The sequence below is a fragment of the Solanum stenotomum genome, chromosome 11, assembly GCF_019186545.1.
Source record: "Solanum stenotomum isolate F172 chromosome 11, ASM1918654v1, whole genome shotgun sequence".
Lineage (NCBI taxonomy): Eukaryota > Viridiplantae > Streptophyta > Magnoliopsida > Solanales > Solanaceae > Solanum > Solanum stenotomum.
The window spans coordinates 47,824,817-47,844,631 of record NC_064292.1 but is presented as its reverse complement, the minus strand read 5'-3'; the positions used below and the strand labels follow the sequence as shown (position 1 = coordinate 47,844,631).

At 34.1% G+C, this 19,815-nt stretch overlaps 2 protein-coding genes and 1 pseudogene across 11 annotated transcripts in view; all 3 read left to right on the top strand.

Annotated features, from left to right (window-relative positions):
* The window catches only part of LOC125845020 (protein SRG1-like), a 110,603-nt gene that overhangs the window by 87,192 nt on the left and 3,596 nt on the right, over positions 1-19,815 (top strand). For 2 of the 10 annotated variants that reach the window (XM_049524403.1, XM_049524404.1), the window contains exon 3: positions 5,318-5,368. The exons of 6 other annotated variants lie outside the window; for them this stretch is intronic. Coding sequence is in view for 2 of the 4 variants with exons in the window: in XM_049524395.1 (XP_049380352.1) it covers positions 19,084-19,329 (246 nt within the window). In the remaining 2 variants the exon portion in view is untranslated. Of the gene's footprint in view, positions 1-5,317; positions 5,439-19,083; positions 19,330-19,815 lie in introns of those variants that run through there. 2 more of the 10 variants (XM_049524405.1, XM_049524395.1) reach the window with 2 other exon arrangements.
* LOC125845023 (probable 2-oxoglutarate/Fe(II)-dependent dioxygenase) lies at positions 384-1,674 on the top strand (annotated as a pseudogene).
* LOC125845024 (protein SRG1-like) overlaps positions 16,924-19,815 on the top strand; it is a 5,875-nt gene continuing 2,983 nt past the window's right edge. Inside the window, exons 1-3 of the mRNA XM_049524408.1 lie at positions 16,924-17,185; positions 17,271-17,517; positions 17,603-17,841. Of these exons, the coding sequence (XP_049380365.1) occupies positions 16,955-17,185; positions 17,271-17,517; positions 17,603-17,634 (510 nt within the window). The 5' untranslated portion in view covers positions 16,924-16,954 and the 3' untranslated portion in view covers positions 17,635-17,841. The remainder of the gene's footprint in view (positions 17,186-17,270; positions 17,518-17,602; positions 17,842-19,815) is intronic.

Below are 19,815 nucleotides of genomic sequence, written 5' to 3'. Positions count from 1 at the left end.
TTTTAAAATGGTAAAACTGATCAACATGATCAGCCTAACACATTTATATAACCAAAATAAAAGGCTAGGGAAAAGACCAAAATGCCCTTAATGATTCCCGGACGGATTTCCTTGTCAACTGCCCAACTTTCAAAGGTCATAACTCGCTCATACGAACTCGGAATAGAGCAAACTCGGTGGCGTTAGAAAGATCATTCCACGAACTTTGCAACCATAACTGGAATTCCACCTAACTCATCCTGAGCTAGAATTTATGGCTGTTCAAAGTTGGCCAAAAATTCACATTTTCCATACTTAGCCAAAATTTCCAAAACTTTAAAATTCTTTCCAAAAAATGAAAATTTCCAATCCTAAGCATCTTCAAAGCTATTTCAAATTGTCGGATGTTACAAATATAATGTAGGGAGATCATAGAAGAACATAGCAAGGAATTTAAGAACTTAGCAATAAGGATCTTGTGTCAATTGGCAAAGGTTTTAAGGATGGATGAAAAGGAAATGAGAGATCTATTCAATGATGGTATGCAGATAATAAGGATGAATTATTATCCTCCTTGTCCTGAGCCAGAAAAAACAATTGGCATAAGTCCTCATTCTGATGCTGATGCCCTCACCATCCTTCTCCAGCTCAATGAAACTGAAGGTCTCCAAGTTCGAAAAGACGGTATTTGGGTGCCTGTAATGCCCCTCCCCAATGCTTTGATTGTGAATGTTGGCGATATGATGAAGGTAAATACATAACTGAGAATTACTTTGTTGAGTAATTTAAGTTCTCTAAGGACGCGACCCTAGATAAAATGGATGATATGTAGGTTGGATTAGGGTAGATGGTTATTAATAGGTAGTCGAACATTGTATAGTGTTTCTTGTCAGTATTATTATTATAGCACTCCTACTATCTTATTCTTTGATTTGATTATTACTTGACGTTTCCTAATTTTGTTTCGGTTATCGTTGTTATTGCCTAATCTCCACGGTTTTTGACATGACTTCTTCACTACTGTATTTCCTTTTCTTACTGAGTTTTGTTATGCTTTATTTGAGTTGAAGTCTATCAAAAACATCTCTATCTTCATAAGGTAGAGCTGTAGAGTAGGAATTACACTGAATTTGTAGTTGTTACATTACATGGATAATTAGGTTAAACTTTATCACTTAGAACAAATTGGAGACTATTAATATTAGAATTAACTCAAGACAAGTAGACTAGATCAAATAGATGAATGAATGGAATTTTACTAATTAATCCATTTACTTGCAAGTTAGCTAGACGTTATATAATCTTATTTTTGTAAGAAAGAGCTCATATGTATGTATGTTATTTGACTTGGCACGCAGATATTGAGCAATGGTGTTTATAGAAGCATTGAGCACAGAGCAGTTGTAAACTCAAAGGAAGAGAGGCTATCTCTTGCAACATTCTATCTCTTCAACCTCGACTCTGAATTAGGACCTGCACACAGCCTCATTGGACCAAATAATCCTCCAATTTTTGGAAGAATTCGTGTAGGAAAATATTTGGAGGATTTTTTTGCACGAAAACTTGATGGAAAATCGTTCATTGATCTCATGAAGGTAGAGACAAAGGATGACGAATCCTAGGTACCATTTGATACTCCAGTTACTCTTTCTATTGTAATTTCAAGATTCAATGTTTGATGGCTGTAAGCCTGTAATAAAGAAGAACAATAATACACTCTCTTTTTATGTAATTTGATTTGATACTTTTTGATTTTATAAAATGACAATAAATTGAGACATATTTGTAAAACTAAGCTAAAAGAANTTTTTTGGTTTGGTTTTACACTATTCGGTTTGGATTTTCGGTTTTTGGTTTTGTAAAAGTGTAACCCAATCCGATCCAAAATAAATTTGGTTTGGTTTGGTTTTTCTCTATTCGGTTTGGCTTTTTTCGGTTTGGTTATTCGGTTATGTCAATAATTAATAACATATATAACCAAAGTAATAATATTTAATCCCTTAAATATTCTTTCTAATATAAATCATAAGTAAAACTTAAAACACAATACTTATAAGTATACCTATTATAGATGTAATTCAAACATAAAATATAAATGTAATCATCATGAAAGACAATAACCAACTATATATATATATATATATAATTTGGTTTTTTTCGGTTTTTCGGTTTTTATTTTTTAAAATCCAAAACCAAACCAAAAAACCAATCCAAATAAAAATTCGGTTTGATTTGGTTTGGTTATTCGGTTTAATCCGAATAGTGCACACCCCTAGATTTCGGGCATAGGCTGAGGGTAGTTATGCATTTTCCCAAAAATTTAATCAAAGTGTATTTTAATTAAATTTTGTTTGCCGGAAAACAAATATAGGCGGTGATGTAAATCTGGTACCTCACGATGATACAATGACAAAATGTATGAATCGTCATATATACAAAAATTAGAAATTACTTCCACTATATATATATATATATATATGTCTTTGGAAGAAATTCATAAAACCCAAATTAATTTTCAAGTGCAAAAAGAGCTATGGAATCAACGCAGGCAAAAATGAACTTTGGAAAATCTCTATTAGTTCCAAGTGTTCAAGAGTTTGCCAAACAACACCTAACCAATATTCCGGACAGGTATCTCCACCCAGAGCAAGAATCTCCGGTCATATCCACCGGAGTGTCGGTTCCTGTTATCGATATTCAAAAGTTGATTTCAGGGGATGCCATGGATTCTGAGCTGCAAAAACTACACTCTGTTTGCCAACAATGGGGTTTTTTACAGGTTTTGTTTTAATTTATTTGCATTGAAAAAAAGACTCTTAAAAAGCTATTTGATAAAAGTGACTCTTGTACAAATTAGCAATAAGGAGCGATCTTCCTGCTTGAACTATCAACAAATCTTTATTAAAACAAACTTGAAATATCAATTGTATTGGAGTGTGTGATCATCTCATCTAAAAATTTAAGTTGTTAGAGATGACACATTTTTATTATTTAATGATATTCTCAACATGCCCCCTTACGTGTGGGCCTAATTCTTTTTCATGGGCCAAGCATGTAGAAATTCTTTTTAAATTAGGGTGGCGATGAGATTCGATCTCAGGACCTCTGTCTGCTCTAATATCANTTTTTTGGTTTGGTTTTACACTATTCGGTTTGGATTTTCGGTTTTTGGTTTTGTAAAAGTGTAACCCAATCCGATCCAAAATAAATTTGGTTTGGTTTGGTTTTTCTCTATTCGGTTTGGCTTTTTTCGGTTTGGTTATTCGGTTATGTCAATAATTAATAACATATATAACCAAAGTAATAATATTTAATCCCTTAAATATTCTTTCTAATATAAATCATAAGTAAAACTTAAAACACAATACTTATAAGTATACCTATTATAGATGTAATTCAAACATAAAATATAAATGTAATCATCATGAAAGACAATAACCAACTATATATATATATATATATAATTTGGTTTTTTTCGGTTTTTCGGTTTTTATTTTTTAAAATCCAAAACCAAACCAAAAAACCAATCCAAATAAAAATTCGGTTTGATTTGGTTTGGTTATTCGGTTTAATCCGAATAGTGCACACCCCTAGATTTCGGGCATAGGCTGAGGGTAGTTATGCATTTTCCCAAAAATTTAATCAAAGTGTATTTTAATTAAATTTTGTTTGCCGGAAAACAAATATAGGCGGTGATGTAAATCTGGTACCTCACGATGATACAATGACAAAATGTATGAATCGTCATATATACAAAAATTAGAAATTACTTCCACTATATATATATATATATATATGTCTTTGGAAGAAATTCATAAAACCCAAATTAATTTTCAAGTGCAAAAAGAGCTATGGAATCAACGCAGGCAAAAATGAACTTTGGAAAATCTCTATTAGTTCCAAGTGTTCAAGAGTTTGCCAAACAACACCTAACCAATATTCCGGACAGGTATCTCCACCCAGAGCAAGAATCTCCGGTCATATCCACCGGAGTGTCGGTTCCTGTTATCGATATTCAAAAGTTGATTTCAGGGGATGCCATGGATTCTGAGCTGCAAAAACTACACTCTGCTTGCCAACAATGGGGTTTTTTACAGGTTTCGTTTTAATTTATTTGCATTGAAAAAAAGACTCTTAAAAAGCTATTTGATAAAAGTGACTCTTGTACAAATTAGCAATAAGGAGTGCGATCTTCCTGCTTGAACTATCAACAAATCTTTATTAAAACAAACTTGAAATATCAATTGTATTGGAGTGTGTGACACATTTTTATTAGTATAAATTATAGGAACCACGTACTAAATAACATCTTATTCCTTTTAGTTTTCTATTTATAAAAAATCCCTTAAAAATGATGTTTGCGGGATACATAGTGTTGTGCACGGAATACATTAGGTTTGATACATTCCACATAGCGGGATATATTAGGTTTGATATATTCCACATATCGGGATACATAACGTTGTGAACGGAATACAAACGGGATACATAGCGTTGTGGACGGAATACATAGCGTTTGATACATTTCACATAGTGGGATACATAGCGTTGTGCACGGGATACATGCGGGATACATAGGTAAAATAAGAGATTTTTGAAAATTTTAAAATAAGTAGGGATAAATAGATATTAAGATAAGTAAAGGAGTGTAGTTAAGTAATTTGTCCTTTTTATTATTTAATGATATTCTCAACATGCCCCCTTACGTGTGGGCCTAATTCTTTTTCATGGGCCAAGCATGTAGAAATTCTTTTTAACTTAGGGTGGTGGTGAGATTCGATCTCAGGACCTCTGTCTGCTCTAATACCAAGTTGAAGTTTGAGTTTCAGAGAGATTAGAAAAGATAAATCAAGGCCTGCGTAAATAGCAAGGGCCTGAACGTGCGCAAATTATTCTTTTTTTCTGCCTGAACATGGTGATATTTTAGGTAGAAAAAAAAACAACAGATAGTTCATGTGTGTTTTAATAAATTGTTGATGACAGTTCACATCAGAAAAGTAAACACATGATAGTTCAGGAAGAAAATTCAAAATTCAAAAAATTAGAATATTTTAATTTTTAGATATGTTTTCACTATTTACTCTTAACAAATAAGCCGCTTTCAGAAATTTTTGCCAAACATACTCTATTCTGAACATAATTTTCATCTAATTAGTTAAAATTAAACATCTAAGATGAAGCGTAATATCACAATAATGGAGTCTAAAATGCACAATCCTTCTAATTGTTGGTCGTATGACTATTGGTTGGAAAAAATACTCTTTGTTTAATGGTAGAGCGCCTAGCTTTGTAATTGTGAAAAGGTTGTAAAATTTGTTAGCATATTGTTGAATGTTAGGTTATAAACCATGGAGTGACACCTTCGTTACTGGAGGACTTTAAGAGAGAGGTTATTGAACTGTTCAAACTTCCAATGGAAGAAAAGAAGAAACTATGGCAACAAGAAGACAGCTTTGAAGGTTTTGGGAGTATATTCGTTGTATCGGAGGAGCAGAAGCTTGATTGGAGTGACATGTTTGTCATAGTAACTCTTCCTCCTCGTATCCGCAAGGTGGACTTGTTTCACAAGTTGCCTTCACAGCTCAGGTGCCTTTCTCCTTACATATTAAAAAGTAAATTTAACACCGTCCTATAAGCTAATGTGGCCGTGGGATTCTTTTTTTTAAAAAAAAAAAAAATTATGCGATAATTGTGCAGCTTATAGAACTGCCATGGAAATTAAGAGCTTTTTGGTGAAAAAGTAGAAGAAATCGTAGTGATAATGATGATGGAAACGTTTGATGGTAGGTGACGAAGAAGAAAGAATTGAAGGTGGTAAGGTGGAGGGTTTACTAATAGAGTAATAGTGGCAAAGAGAAAGAAAAATTAATGAATAAATGTAAAGATATGGAAACCAGCCTAACTCAACCCCTAAGCTAGCTTATGAGGAGAAGATTGTCCAAATCCATATAAGTAGACCGTCAGTTCAATCTCCAACCAATGTGGGACTTTAATCCAATCTAACATAATATTCTTGAGATCAATTATTACCAGACTTGTTAATACTATACATTTTGTTTAAACTTGTATTTCTAACTTGTGCCTTGATCTTCGCTCTCCTCATTGATCTCTTAATATATATGTTTGTATGTTCGAAATGCAGGGGCATCATGGAAGAATACTCAAAAGAAATCAAGAACCTCGCAATGATCATCGTGTGTCAATTGGCAAAGGCTTTAAGGATGGATGAAAAAGAAATGCAAGATCTATTCAGTGATGGTATGCAGTCAATGAGGATGAATTATTATCCGCCTTGCCCTGAACCAGACAGGGCAATTGGCTTAAGCCCTCATTCTGATGCGGATGCCCTCACCATCCTTCTCCAGCTCAATGAAACTGAAGGTCTCCAAGTCCAGAAAGACGATATTTGGGTGCCTATAAAGCCCCTCCCAAATGCTTTGATTGTCAATATTGGCGATATGATGGAGGTAAATTACAATTTTTTGTTTGGTATTATTCACCATCTCATCATGTTGTGTGTACGTAAATGTGTTATATTTGACTTTGGCAGATAGTAAGCAATGGTGTTTATAAGAGCATTGAGCATAGAGCAATTGTAAATTCAAACAAAGAGAGGCTATCCGTTGCAACATTCTCTACCTTCAACCTTGATTCCGAATTAGGACCTGCACATAGCCTCATTGGACCAAATAATCGTCCAATTTTCCGAAGAGTTGTCGTGCAAAAATATTTACAGGATTTTTTTGCACGAAAACTTGACAGAAAATCGTACCTTGATTTCATGAAGATAGAGGCAAGGCATGGAGAATCCTAGGTAGCATTTGATATACTTATAAGTTACTCTTGCCGTTGAAATTTGGAGTTCCCCTGTTTGATTATACTATAAATAAGAAGAATAGAGTACTCTTCATCAATTTCATTGTATGTGACAGTTTTTTTTAAATTTGTTTTGGAGTTAGTTGTATTGGCATGAAGGAAATATTAATATGTGGGTTAATTAGGTGATATATTTTTGGGTTGCACCTCGTACGTTGAGATTTTTTTGTTTTAAGGATGCTCTCGAGTCCAAGAAATTTTCCTGAAACTATTTTAGGACTATCCTCTAAAAGTGGCTGCTTCAAATTGAGCAAACAATGAAATCTTTTCTTCTTCTTTTAATTTGGCAAAGTTTATTTTTTTACTAATAGAAAAGAAGCAAAAAAATACAGAAAGTGAAGGACTAAAAGAAAACAAAAAAACAAAACAAAGGAGCCAAAATTGACTATGATGAAAGAAGAAAATAAAAAATATTATATGATTTGGAAATGCTCTAATAAAGAAGAAGGAAAACAACGCACTTCCATTTCAATTAATGTTAAACATTAGTTTCGATTTTATAAATAATAGGGATAATTGTATATAATGACAAACTATTAATTCAAATTAAATGGTATAACCACACCTTGATTTAATTGTGCCCAGTAGCAAACTGTTTGCCAGTCGCCTCTCTCCCTCAAACTCTCGCTCGCCACTCTCCCTCTCTCGCTCCCTCTCTCTGTCGCTCGCCTCTCTCTGTCGCTCGCCTCTCTCGCTTTTATACAAACAGAAATATATAAAATGCGTTTGTGTTTGTATAAAGCGAGAGGGAATTATATATATACATATATTTTCGTTCCCCTCTCTCCCCTCTCCCAGATCTCGCTCGCTACTCTCTCAAATCTCGCTCGCCACCCTCGCCTCTCTCGCTTATACAAACAGAAAAGAAATGTATAAATTACGCTTCTGTTTGTATAAAGCGAGAGAAAATTGTATATATACATGCAAATGCATATATCTTCGTCCTATACACTTATAATTATGCAATACAAATATTTTCCTGCCCAGTTTTCCGTTGTCTTTCTCTCTTTCTCGTTTTATACATACACAGATTATACAATTGATCTTTTGTATACAACTGATTTCTTTTGTATATGTATAGCGAATTATACAACTGCTTTTTTTTTTGTATATGTATAGCGAATTATACAACTGTTTTTTTTTTGTATATGTATAGCGAATTATATGTTTGCTATGGAGCGCAATTATGCAAACTTTGCTATAACATACAAATATAAATTTTGTGTTTGCTATATGTGAAAGTTTGTCTTTTTAATATATCATATATCAACATTGGTATAAGCGCACACTTTGAATCAAAGTTAGCACGTTTTTGTGTTGAATTTCACAATGCCAGGTTGCGTGTTCAAGCCTCCATAACCTAATTTTTTATTTGTTTAGTAACTATTTGGTGTGGCTAGTCCGCAACAAACGTGTTTACCATGTGCTGGACTGATTTATTTATTGTCAGAAATGTTGTGATTGAGAAGTGAAGAATACACAACTGCAAATTTAAATCTGAAATGTAGAAAAATAAATAAGAATTAGTTAGCGAAAAGATTTCAAAAAATTGGCTATATAGAGGATTATGGTCTTTTATTATGGCTTTAACTCAATGTTAACCCTTCACATTCTTTATATTTTATTAGAAATGATTGACAATTTTAATAGATGAATGCAATCGTTTATTATGTTTTTGATGAAAAACTAACTTTTCAAATTCTTCATTTTACTATTTCTTAAAAAAAAAAAGATTTCTAGCATCCCATAATATTTAATATATAATAACTAATAATATATGATTATTAAAAAATGTATTTAGTATAGGAGTAAAAGGGTATTTCAATTTTACACTTCGGAGCTTTCCACTTTTAGTAATACTAGTCCAGGGAAGGTGCGTTGCACGTTTGCCTCTAATTGACATTAGAAAAGTTAATTTGTATAATTATAATGGAGTGTACATAAATTCATCGCTAAGTTCAAAACTAAGTCCTTTTGTATGTAAGTTTGACATAACAATATAACTCTTCACAAAATATATGTTGGAGGTTTGATATTTTCAATGCTTCATGAATAATAAACCTTTTATTATATCAGAAGAATTAATATATTTTAATTAATAAACGTAAGTTTTAATAATAAAAAAATAAATTGGCTATAAAAACAATACATATAAAGAAAAATATTACAAAATGTCTAGGTTGTGTAACATCAAATTTATCGAAAAAATTACAAGTTCAAATGGAAAAGAAAGATAAGTAAATAAAGACATGACATCCATAATAAAAGACATCACATTAAAATATATAGNGATTGATGGAAAGACTCCACTTAGGCATACCATATCCTCTAAACTTCGGCTTCTCATGTAGCTTATTTAACCCCCTTGCCAGTACCTCTGCTGCTATGATGAATAGGGTAGGTGATAATGGATCCCCCTGTTTTAATCCTCTAGATGATTGGAAAAATCCAAAGGCTTTCCCATTAACTAACACTAAATACCAATTATTCGATAATAATCTCCAAATCATATCAATGATAGTTTCTGAGAAGCCAAATTTCCTTAGGACTTTGATCAGAAAGATCCAAGATACCCTATTATAAGCTTTTGCCATGTCCAGCTTCACCACTACATTATGATACTTTTTCCTCTGGTTAATGTCTCGGATGATCTCCTGGGCTAGCAAGACATTTTCAGTAATGCTTCTTCCTTTTACAAATCCCGTCTGATTTTGAGAGATAATGTTTGGTAACAACTTGGCTATTCTCTCATGTAGTACTCTTGAAATGATCTTGCTCACAAATGTACATAAACTTATCGGCCTCAGATCAGTCAAACTATTCACATTCTCCTTCTTTGGCAGTAATACAAGATTTGTATGGGTAATAAATTTTGGCATCATTTTCCCACAGAAGAATGCTTTGACCATGTTGATTATGTCTTCCCTTATAATTTCCCAACAAAATTGAAAAAACAAACCTAAGAAGCCATCTGGTCCGCTTGCGCTTTCACCGTTTAAATCAAAAACTACATGTTTCACCTCCTCTTCGCTGGGCATCTTACTTAACTTCTCATTCTGATCTATGGTGATCAGTTTTGGTATTATATTTAACAACTCCTCACCTTCTTGTCTATTAGCTTCTCTAAATTGTTCCTCAAAGTAGGACACCGCCTCAGCTCCAATGTTTTCACTTGTATTGACCACATCGCCTTGAGAGGTTTGGATTTCTGTCAGCTGTAATTTCTTTCTTCTCCCTTTCACATAATTGTGAAAATATCCGGTGTTCCTGTCTCCATCTTTGAACCATGTCATCCCTGCCTTTTGCTTCCAGAATTCCTCCTCCATATGCAAGAATTTTCTTAGTTCAGCCTCCGTTTTCTTCAATTCAACCCTATTTTCCTGCGAAGCATTAATTTCCAGTTGTATCTCTTTCACCTTTATCTCATCTTCTAGTGTAGCAATCCGTTGAAAAATGTTTCCAAACGTCTCCTTGCTCCACTTCGATAATACTCCTTTCAGTTTTTTAATCTTTGTCTGATACACTAGAAAAGGGCAGCCTACAAACTCCACCTTCCAATTCTCCTCTATTACTTTTTTAAAATTTGGATGTTTTGTCCAAAAGTTCAGAAACCTAAAGGCCGCACTACTGGCTCTTCCTCCGAACTACATATTACATGTAGTTGTGCGTGATCAGAACCTTCTCGCACCTGATGAATGACTTCACTAGAGGGGAGATTATCGAAAAATTCTTGGTTCCCAAAGACCTTATCTAGTCTTTTAAAAATACACCCCCTTTCTATTCTACCGTTCCACCTAGTGAATTTACTTCCCGAGTACTTTAGCTCCATCAACGCACAATTGTTGATGCACTGAGCGAAATCCAAAGCTTCATATTGAGTGAAATCCATGCCTCCTTGTTTCTCCTCCTCATTCATTATGACATTAAAGTCCCCTCTCACTAACCATGGTCTGTTTTGCACTTCAGTTAGGCCTTCCAGCTTTTCCCACAGTTCAAGTCGTTCTAGCGCATCACATCTTGCGTAAACTGATGTTATCATAATTTCCTTATTGTAGTATCTGAACTTCATTGTCAAATGTTGTATATTATCTCTTATCACTTCGCCACTCCACTCTTCCTTCCAAAAAATCCAAACTTTATTTGAGCAATTACAACAGGCATTGTGCATCCCCAACTTTCTTTTATAATGTTCTAGCTCTTATGTACCTTGAAACAGTTCCATTAGTGCTATGAAATTGTACTTGTGTCTTTTATTCAGGTCCATCAACCTCTCGAAAGCCTTTTGAGATTTTACGGACCTGATGTTCCAAAATATGGCTTTCCCAATCATTGGGAAACATCTCCTGACCTATCCCTGCTTCTTGTTTTCACTTGCAAAGGAAGTGAAGGTTGTCCTGTCTTGCCCTTTTTGACACTATTTTCCAAGTGTTTTATTTGCCTTGGCGACAAATCTCCCTCCCTTGACGCTGTGGCAATGTTTTCTACAATGTCATCATCCTCTTCACTGTGTCTATGTCGTTGTTTCTCCACCTCTGTGACTTCCTCCAGGTCCGGCATGATGTTGTCTTCCTTTTCGTCAACTGTCATGTTGCCTTTTTCCTCCCCATTATTTGATACATCTCTTTCTTTATCTGCTTCTGCTTGTATGCCTTCCATATTACAACTTCTCACATCTCCCTCGGCATTTCCTTTTTAAGTTGATTTTACTGACTTGATTGACGAGTTTGACAGGTTTCCCTTCTCCTTGTTTGACACTCCTTTGTCCCTATTTTCTTTTGATCCACTACCTATAGTATTATTGTTTATTTTCCCAGAAATTTCTCCTTCCCCTTCCCTTGACTCATCTCTGCTGTCCTCTTTTTTGTTGTTCTTTTGTTTCTCCAGATTCTTCATCATTGTTTAGAGCCCCAAATTTATTTTCTGTACTAACCCCTGCTTTCTCTTGTTGTGTGTTTTTCTTATTCCATACTTGTTCTATTTTCCTTATGCCTTGGTGCTCCAGCCCCCTCCCTTTCTGTTTTTCTGGTCCTTGAATTCCTCTGTTTCCTTATTTTCTTTGTGCTCTTCTGTCCTTGGATTTGCCAGTTCCATTTCTTTCTGCACCCCTCGTTTTTCCTTCTCATCATCCTCCATCTTGTCTTTAGAATACAATTCAGGATGGATGGCATAACATTCATGTTCATTGTGTCTCTGAATTTTGCAGTTCTTGCAGTATTTTGGCATGTAGTCATATTTAATCTTAATCCACTTCTCGTTGATTTCTCCTGACTGTCTTCTTAGTCCCACATTGATTCTCTTTGGAAAATCTCTCAGAAGATCCACTTCTACTTTGACTCTTGCACAACTTGGCCGAGTTTGATTTCTAGTCGCTAAGTCCACTTGTAATAGTTTCCCCACGGATGCAACCAAGGAAAACACTGCCTCTTTAGCAAAGAAATTCGATGGAAGAGCTGGGAAAGAGATCCACGCAATTGCCGTGGATGTTTCTTCTTCCGGATCAAACATCGGCTCCCACTTTAATGTCCTCATTGTGTATGTCCATCCTCTGTGAGTTATGTAGTATGCTGGTTTTGACAAAAGGCTCACTTAATCCTCCAAACATGAAGCCCTAATCAGCACGTGCCTATTGCTTAATAGTCCAATTTTGCATTCACTTTTCAATTCACATTGTTTAGGAATTAGTCTCCTCAAATCTTGAATATCTGGCCACCCGTAGGAGAATGTTCCGATAACCGCATACTCTAGATTCTCCTTTATAATCATCTGCTCTACTTCATCTTCATCCCATATGATCCTGGGCTCTCCGTGTAAATATGTGACTGGTTTCATGGAAAAAGGCTTCACTTTTTATTGTGGGGGGCATAATGTTGCTAAAAAATTCATTTTTGGTGCTGTGTTTGCATCTGTAGACGCTAGATCAGTCCCAGTGGGGGGCTGACCAGGTGTGCTGGTGGCCATTGCCACCGGAGAAAGAAAATTGAGGTTTGGCGGCGGCGGTATTTCCCTAATATGTTTTTTTTAAAAAAAAATTATATTATGAAGTAAAGAAAAAAGAAATTATTTTAAAGTAAAAATATAATGAAAANAGAATGACACATTTCTATATTAAGTAACAATTTAACTATGAAATGTCTATTTTACCCTTCATGAAATGATTTACATCCACACAAATTTCTATCATTCATTTTGGACCACAAGTTTTAAAAGCCTTTCTTTCTTTCTTAAACTCTGTGCCAAGTCAAACTACCTCACATAAAATGAGACGGAGGGAGTATTTTTTTTATGTAGATCTGCATATTCAATATTCCGGCAAAACTCCATTTAATCCGGTAAAATAAATATGAATTAATTTTTTCGGATAAAAGTTTGTTATTATCTGTTATTATTGTGATAAATAATTACAAATGGGAAGAAGATAAAAGCAATGAATAGAAAGTTTTGATGCTATTAAAATGAAAAAGAATAGGTATTTATCTTGGGTGGATGGTGTATTGCCGACGTTGATGAAAGGAGTAAAATTCGATGGAGGAAATAAAAGATGTGAGTTGATCAATAGAGGAGAAGGAAGAGGTCGGATGATGGTTTACTTGGCTGCCGGTGCCCGTGTCAGCTCCGATAGAAGGGCGATGGAAGAGGGGATATGGGTTTTGAAGAAGAAGACGCAGGGTGGGGAGGGTAATTCAAAAGAATAAATTTTATTTTTTTTAAAAAATATTTTGGATTATTTAAATAGATCTTTTTAAAAAGTAAAAGTTGAATCCAATGCCACATGCCATCATTTTATTGGTATGTTTATTATGTAGAAGCGTTTGAAATACACGCATCTTAGTATTTTAACTGATTATCATTTTATGTTAAATAGGTATATATTTCTTAGGGGTTGTTTGGGTTGAATTCAAGTTATGATGAGATTAATTATGATGGGATAAATTATGATGAGATTAGTTTGATGTGATAAGTTATGATGATATTATTTTTTATTAATCGTTTGGTTTGTTGTATTCAAAATAATAAATTTTAAGAACAATTTATTTGTTTACAAAAATGCCCTTCATGAATGTAAAAAGTGATGTAACAAAAGGGTTGAAAGAGACATTTTTGTCATTTACTTATTTTATCCCGGGATAAGTTATCCCAAAATTACTATACCACCCAAGGGGAGGGATAACTTATCCCGGTACTAATTATTAATCCCCGGATAAGTTATTCCGGACTTGCCAACCAAATAACAAATTAAGTGGTCCTATAATTTAATCCAAGACTATTTGGTATTATCCTTCACACCAAATGACCCCTTATGGTTACAATGTTCAATAGGTACAAGTCTAACTTAAGGTGTCTAAGTGAAATATGCAGATAACTTTAAGGGGCTGCATGACTTAAGCCTATATATAATATATGATGATATGATGATATATGATATGATATGATATTGGCTTAAGTCATCTGCGGTCCCTTAAAATTGTCCGCATAATTCACGTAGACACATCAATTAGGACTTGTACCTATTGAACACCTCTACCATCCCGAATTTGAACCATTTGAACATTTTTTTTTAGAATAAGCTAAAAGTAAAAAATGTGTGAAATACACTCGCGATGACATGTTAATTTGACTAATTAAATAGTGACATGTGTCATTTTGAATTCAAAATATTATTTAAAAATTATATTATAAAGTAAAGAAAAAAGAAATTATTTTAAAGTACAAATAAAATGAAAAAAAGGGGTAACTTAAACCACCCCACTTCCCCTTCAATATATTGAAGCTCATAACTCACTTTTCCTTCTACAGTACCACCTCCATTCATGGCAATCTTCCCTCTCCCTTTATAGTGTTATCCCCAACACGACAAATCTTCCTTTCCATCTGCCTATTTTTAACTACAACTTTATTTTCGTCTCGTTTTAGGTAGATAAAGATGGAAAAAATTTGCCGAAAAATTAATGAGTCCTAATTGTCATTGTCGGAAAAAATGAAATTATCTCGGACTTCTTTTATTTTTCATAATCGATTAACTTTTTTGGATGAAGAACATCATTAAATTCTGCCAATATACATTAATTTAAAGTCCAATTAACATCACAAATAAAAAAACTTCAATAAAAATTTGAGCAAAACAAATAATAAATAGAAAAATCCTCCAATAGATTCACATCACTGGACATCAATTTACCAAATTACTACATTAACAACAAAGAGACAAACTCCAAACCTAAAGCCCTCTACAAATTAAACATGATGAAAATAACGGTGATAATGGTGGAAAGGTCGTGTCAATGGTGGTGCTGCCAATAAAAAAAATCAACGGAGGTGTAAGAACTGAAGTATCAAGAGAAAAAAAGAGGAAGAAGAAGGGTGTGTAGTGGCAGTGGCAACACCGAACTGGTGGTGTGGTAGGGGAAATGATGACAAAGAAGATGAAGAAGAAAGAATACTTCTTTCCACAAAAAATGCCCAATTAATACCTTTTACGCGCTTATAGGAAGTGAATCACAAACAATGTGCCACCTAGGCACAAAATGTTCAAATGGTTCAAATTCGAAAGGGTAGGAGTGTTCAATAGGTACAAGTGCTAGTTAAGGTGTCTAAGTGAATTATGCGGACAACTTTAAGGGGCCACAAATGACTTAAGCCTATGATATATGATGATATGATATGATAGGCTTAACTCATCGGTGGCCCCCTAAAGGGCACCAACTTTCATTTAGACACCTTAACTAAACTTTGTTCATTTTAGACACCTCAAGTAGGGTTTTGTTATGTCATTTTGACACTTTTCGCGTACACGTCATAGAGAGTGTGATACACTCGATTATTGCGCGTGGAAAGTTTATTTAGTCAATTTTCAATTATTATTTTTCTTTTCTTCCCCATTTTCCAAGTTTAACTCCATCTATGGCGGAATGTTTTAAAATTTAAGAAAATACCTATTTAAAGAATTAAATATTGAAATAATCATGAATTTTTTTTGGAGGAATTTAATATTGTCATATGGAAGTGGGTTTGATTTTTCAAGCGATATTATAAATATTACAACTTTTATGGACAAGTTGAAAACTTTATGCCTTATGAATTGGGTTTGGTATATGATTGAGAAGGACACGGGGTGTGTGTGGGGTGGGGGGGACGTTTCTGCAAATGGTTAGATTGGAGAAGAAGATGAAAATAATTTCTTTAATTATTTTTTTGTAATTATATGGGCAAAAATGCCACATGTCATTGATTTATTGGCTACTTTTTGTTTTTCTCAAAATTCATTATTTAAGAATGATGATTTTGGCACAATTGACAAATGTCGTCATTTAATTGGACACTTTACACATCATCCGCGAGTGTATCTCACACATTACATATTTTTGCTGATTGTAAAGAAAGTGAAACTTTGACAAAAGTAAGCTATTTTTAAAACCAATTCACCTAACTAATATGTTTTTAAAGTTTTTTACAAAAGTAGTATAAACGTACTTCATAGTAACGTTTTAGGTTATTTTTATTTTAAAAATTCAACGGACAAAAAGCTGACGGATCTGACGACGTTAAATGAATAAACGTTACTGTGAGTAACGTTTTAGGTGTAAAACGTTACTCACAATAACGTTTTAGGTGTAAAACGTTATTCACAATAACGTTTACTGAGAATCCAATCACATCCCATCCTGTAAATTCAAAATCAAATCCTGCAAATTTAAAATGTTACTCANNGAGGTGTGAAAAGTGATAATAATAATAATTTCAATAATAGAATATATAGTTTTGTTAGATAAGTAGTTATAGTAGTAAAAATAGTTGTCAAAAGATTATTTTATACATTATTAATTTAGAAGCTCAAAAACAATGAATTAGAAGAAAAGAGGGTAAAAATTGGGTGTCAACACCACCGATGGGTTAAGGCTATAATTGATATGATATGATATGATAATTTGTTTCGAAAAATTATGTGCACCCTCACGTATCAATGTAGGTCCACCTCTGTTTACTGGACAAATACTGCTTCAAGTAAAGTTTAATTCCACGATTTGCTATCCATATGTTTTTACTATCTAAAACAAGTTCTCTTAATCAATAGAAATTAAGCTAGAAAAAAAAAAGAGTGAAGATGGAAGAAGCAAGGTCGAGAAATTTGAAAGCTCCTTATAACGTTCAAGAACTGGCAAAGCAACAAGTAGGAACCATTCCGCTGCGATATAGTCATGATGATATAGAAAAGATATCAGATTCTTCTATGTTGTTGCCTGAAATTCCAGTGATTGACATGCTGGCAATTGGAGATGATAATTCTGAGCTTCAGAAGCTTCATTTTGCTTGCAAAGAATGGGGATTTTTCCAGGTATTAGGTTTTAAGTTCATCATGTAGAGAATTAACGGTCTATTCTATACAAATCCATGATCTACGCGTTCATGATCTGTTGCAGGTGGTGAATCACGGAGTGAGTTCATCGTTGGTAGAGAAAGTGAAGTCAGAAATCCAAGCATTTTTCAATCTCCCAATGGAAGAGAAAAAGAAATTTGAGCAACAAGAAGGGGATGTTGAAGGATATGGGCAAGATGTTGTTTTTACTGAAGAGCAAAAGTTAGAATGGGGTGATATATTTTACATGACCACGCTGCCTATCAATTTTGGAAAACCTCACTTATTTCCTAGCTCCCTCACTCACTTAGGTATCTCGTATATTAAAAGTATATCGATCGATTGATCCTTCTTTTCATGCTAATTAATTTGGTGTATTGATTGGATATACATTAGGGATATCATGGGAGAATACTGCAAAGAGATGAAGAGCTTAACGATGATCATCATATGACAATTGGGGAAGGCTTTAAGGATGGATGAAAAGGAAATGAGAGATCTATCCAATGATGGTATGCAGCTAATAAGGATGAATTATTATCCTCCTTGTCACGAGCCAGACAAAACCATTGGCGTAAGTCCTCATTCTGATACTGATGCCCTCACCATCCTTCTTCAGCTCAACGAAACTGATGGTCTCCAAGTCCGAAAAGACCATATTTGGGTGCCTATAAAGCCCCTCCCAAATGCTTTCATTGTGAATTAATATTGGCGCTATGATGGAGGTAATTACATATATAATTGAGAGAACTTTCATTTCATTGTTGAGTAATGTAGAGCAAGGTAGCTCATTTTCTAATATCTATATTACTCTACGTTTGCATATGTTTGCGTCCAGATATTGAGCAACGGTGTTTATAGAAGCATTGAGCACAGAGCAGTTGTAAACGCAAAGCAAGAGAGGCTATCTCTTGCAACATTCTATATCTTAACCCTGTCTCTGAATTGGGACCTGCACACAGCCTCATTAGACCAAATAATCCTCCAATTTTCCCAAGATTCCACCTAGGAAAATCTTTGCAGGATTTTTCTGAAAGAAAATAATATGGAAAATCATTTATTGATTGCATGAAGGTTGAGACCAAGGATGACGAATCTTAGGTGCTCTACTATGTACTGGGTTATTAGCTAATCTGTATCCCCTGAAATATTATTTTTTTCAAGTTCCTATACAGTGGCGGCTCTACATCTTTGAAAAAAAAGCAACTGCCTTAGGCCCCAAAATTTGAGGGGCCTCATTTTTAAAAATACAATAGGTTATACATTTTTTTAAAAAAAAAATATCGCGTATAATTTGTAGAAAATATAAATTTTTCATAAAAGAGCAAGGAAGTAATAAAAGTTTGACAAATTATGAGTACTATGTCTCAAGAATGATTAAATAATTGGCTATAATAAACTTCATAAAAAATATATATTTTAATTTAAGGCCTGCATTCGAATTTTGCTTTAGGCCACCAATTTATTAGAGCCGCCCCTGTTCCTATATTTGATTACTACACCTATAAGCCTGTAATAAAGAAGAAAAATTATAAACTCTCTATTTTTATGGTGTTTGAGATAATCGCACAGTTTTTGTTGACTTCTCTCACTTCACCCTTATTGTTATTTAATCAATTAAAAATGTATTTTTTTTAAAAAAAATAGTGTATTTATATTAATAAATTCATTAAATATTAAAGTTAGTATTCAGTTATTATCACTTAAAATGATGTTATAAAATTCAAAATCCATAAATTTAAAATTCTAGCTTTTGTATCTACCTAATTGTGAAGATGGGGAGAGAGTCAATGGTCAAATAGAGTTGCGGAACTGCTACGGCGGCCAATCATGTAAATCTCTAAACCAAAATTAATACTAATTAGCAATAAGAGCGAATGGAATCAACACCCGCAAAAGTGAACTTTGGAAAATCTCTGTTAGTTCCAAGTGTTCAAGAGCTTGCCAAACAACACCTAACCAATATTCCGGCCAGGTATGTCCGTCCAGAACAAGACTCTCCGGTCATATCAGCCGGAGCGTCGGTTCCAGTTATCGATCTACAAAAGTTGATTTCAGGGGATTCCATGGATTCTGAGCTACAAAAGCTTCACTCTGCTTGCCAACAATGGGGTTTCCTCCAGGTTTCATTTTCTTCATAATTCTATGAGATTAATTATTCCGGTGTGTTTGGTAACAAAATTATAATCTTTTGCATGGAAAATGCTCCTATCTAGAATGGTCATTTAATTAATTAATCATCAAATTCACGTCGAATAATATCTATCCGAAATATAATTGAGTGACTTTTTGAGACAAATAACTATTAGTTGACTGACTGTTTGAGAAATTAACTCGCATATTGTTGAATGTTTAGATTATAAACCATGGAGTGACACCTTCATTGTTGGAGGAGTTCAAGAGAGAGGTTGTAGAATTGTTTGGACTTCCAATGGAAGAAAAGAAGAAACTATGGCAACAGGAAGACAGTTTTGAAGGTTTTGGGAATGCATTCGTTGTATCGGAGGAGCAGAAGCTTGATTGGTGTGACATGTTTGGCATAATAACTCTTCCTCCTCGTATCCGCAAAGTGGACTTGTTTCAGAAGTTGCCCTCAAAGATCAGGTGCC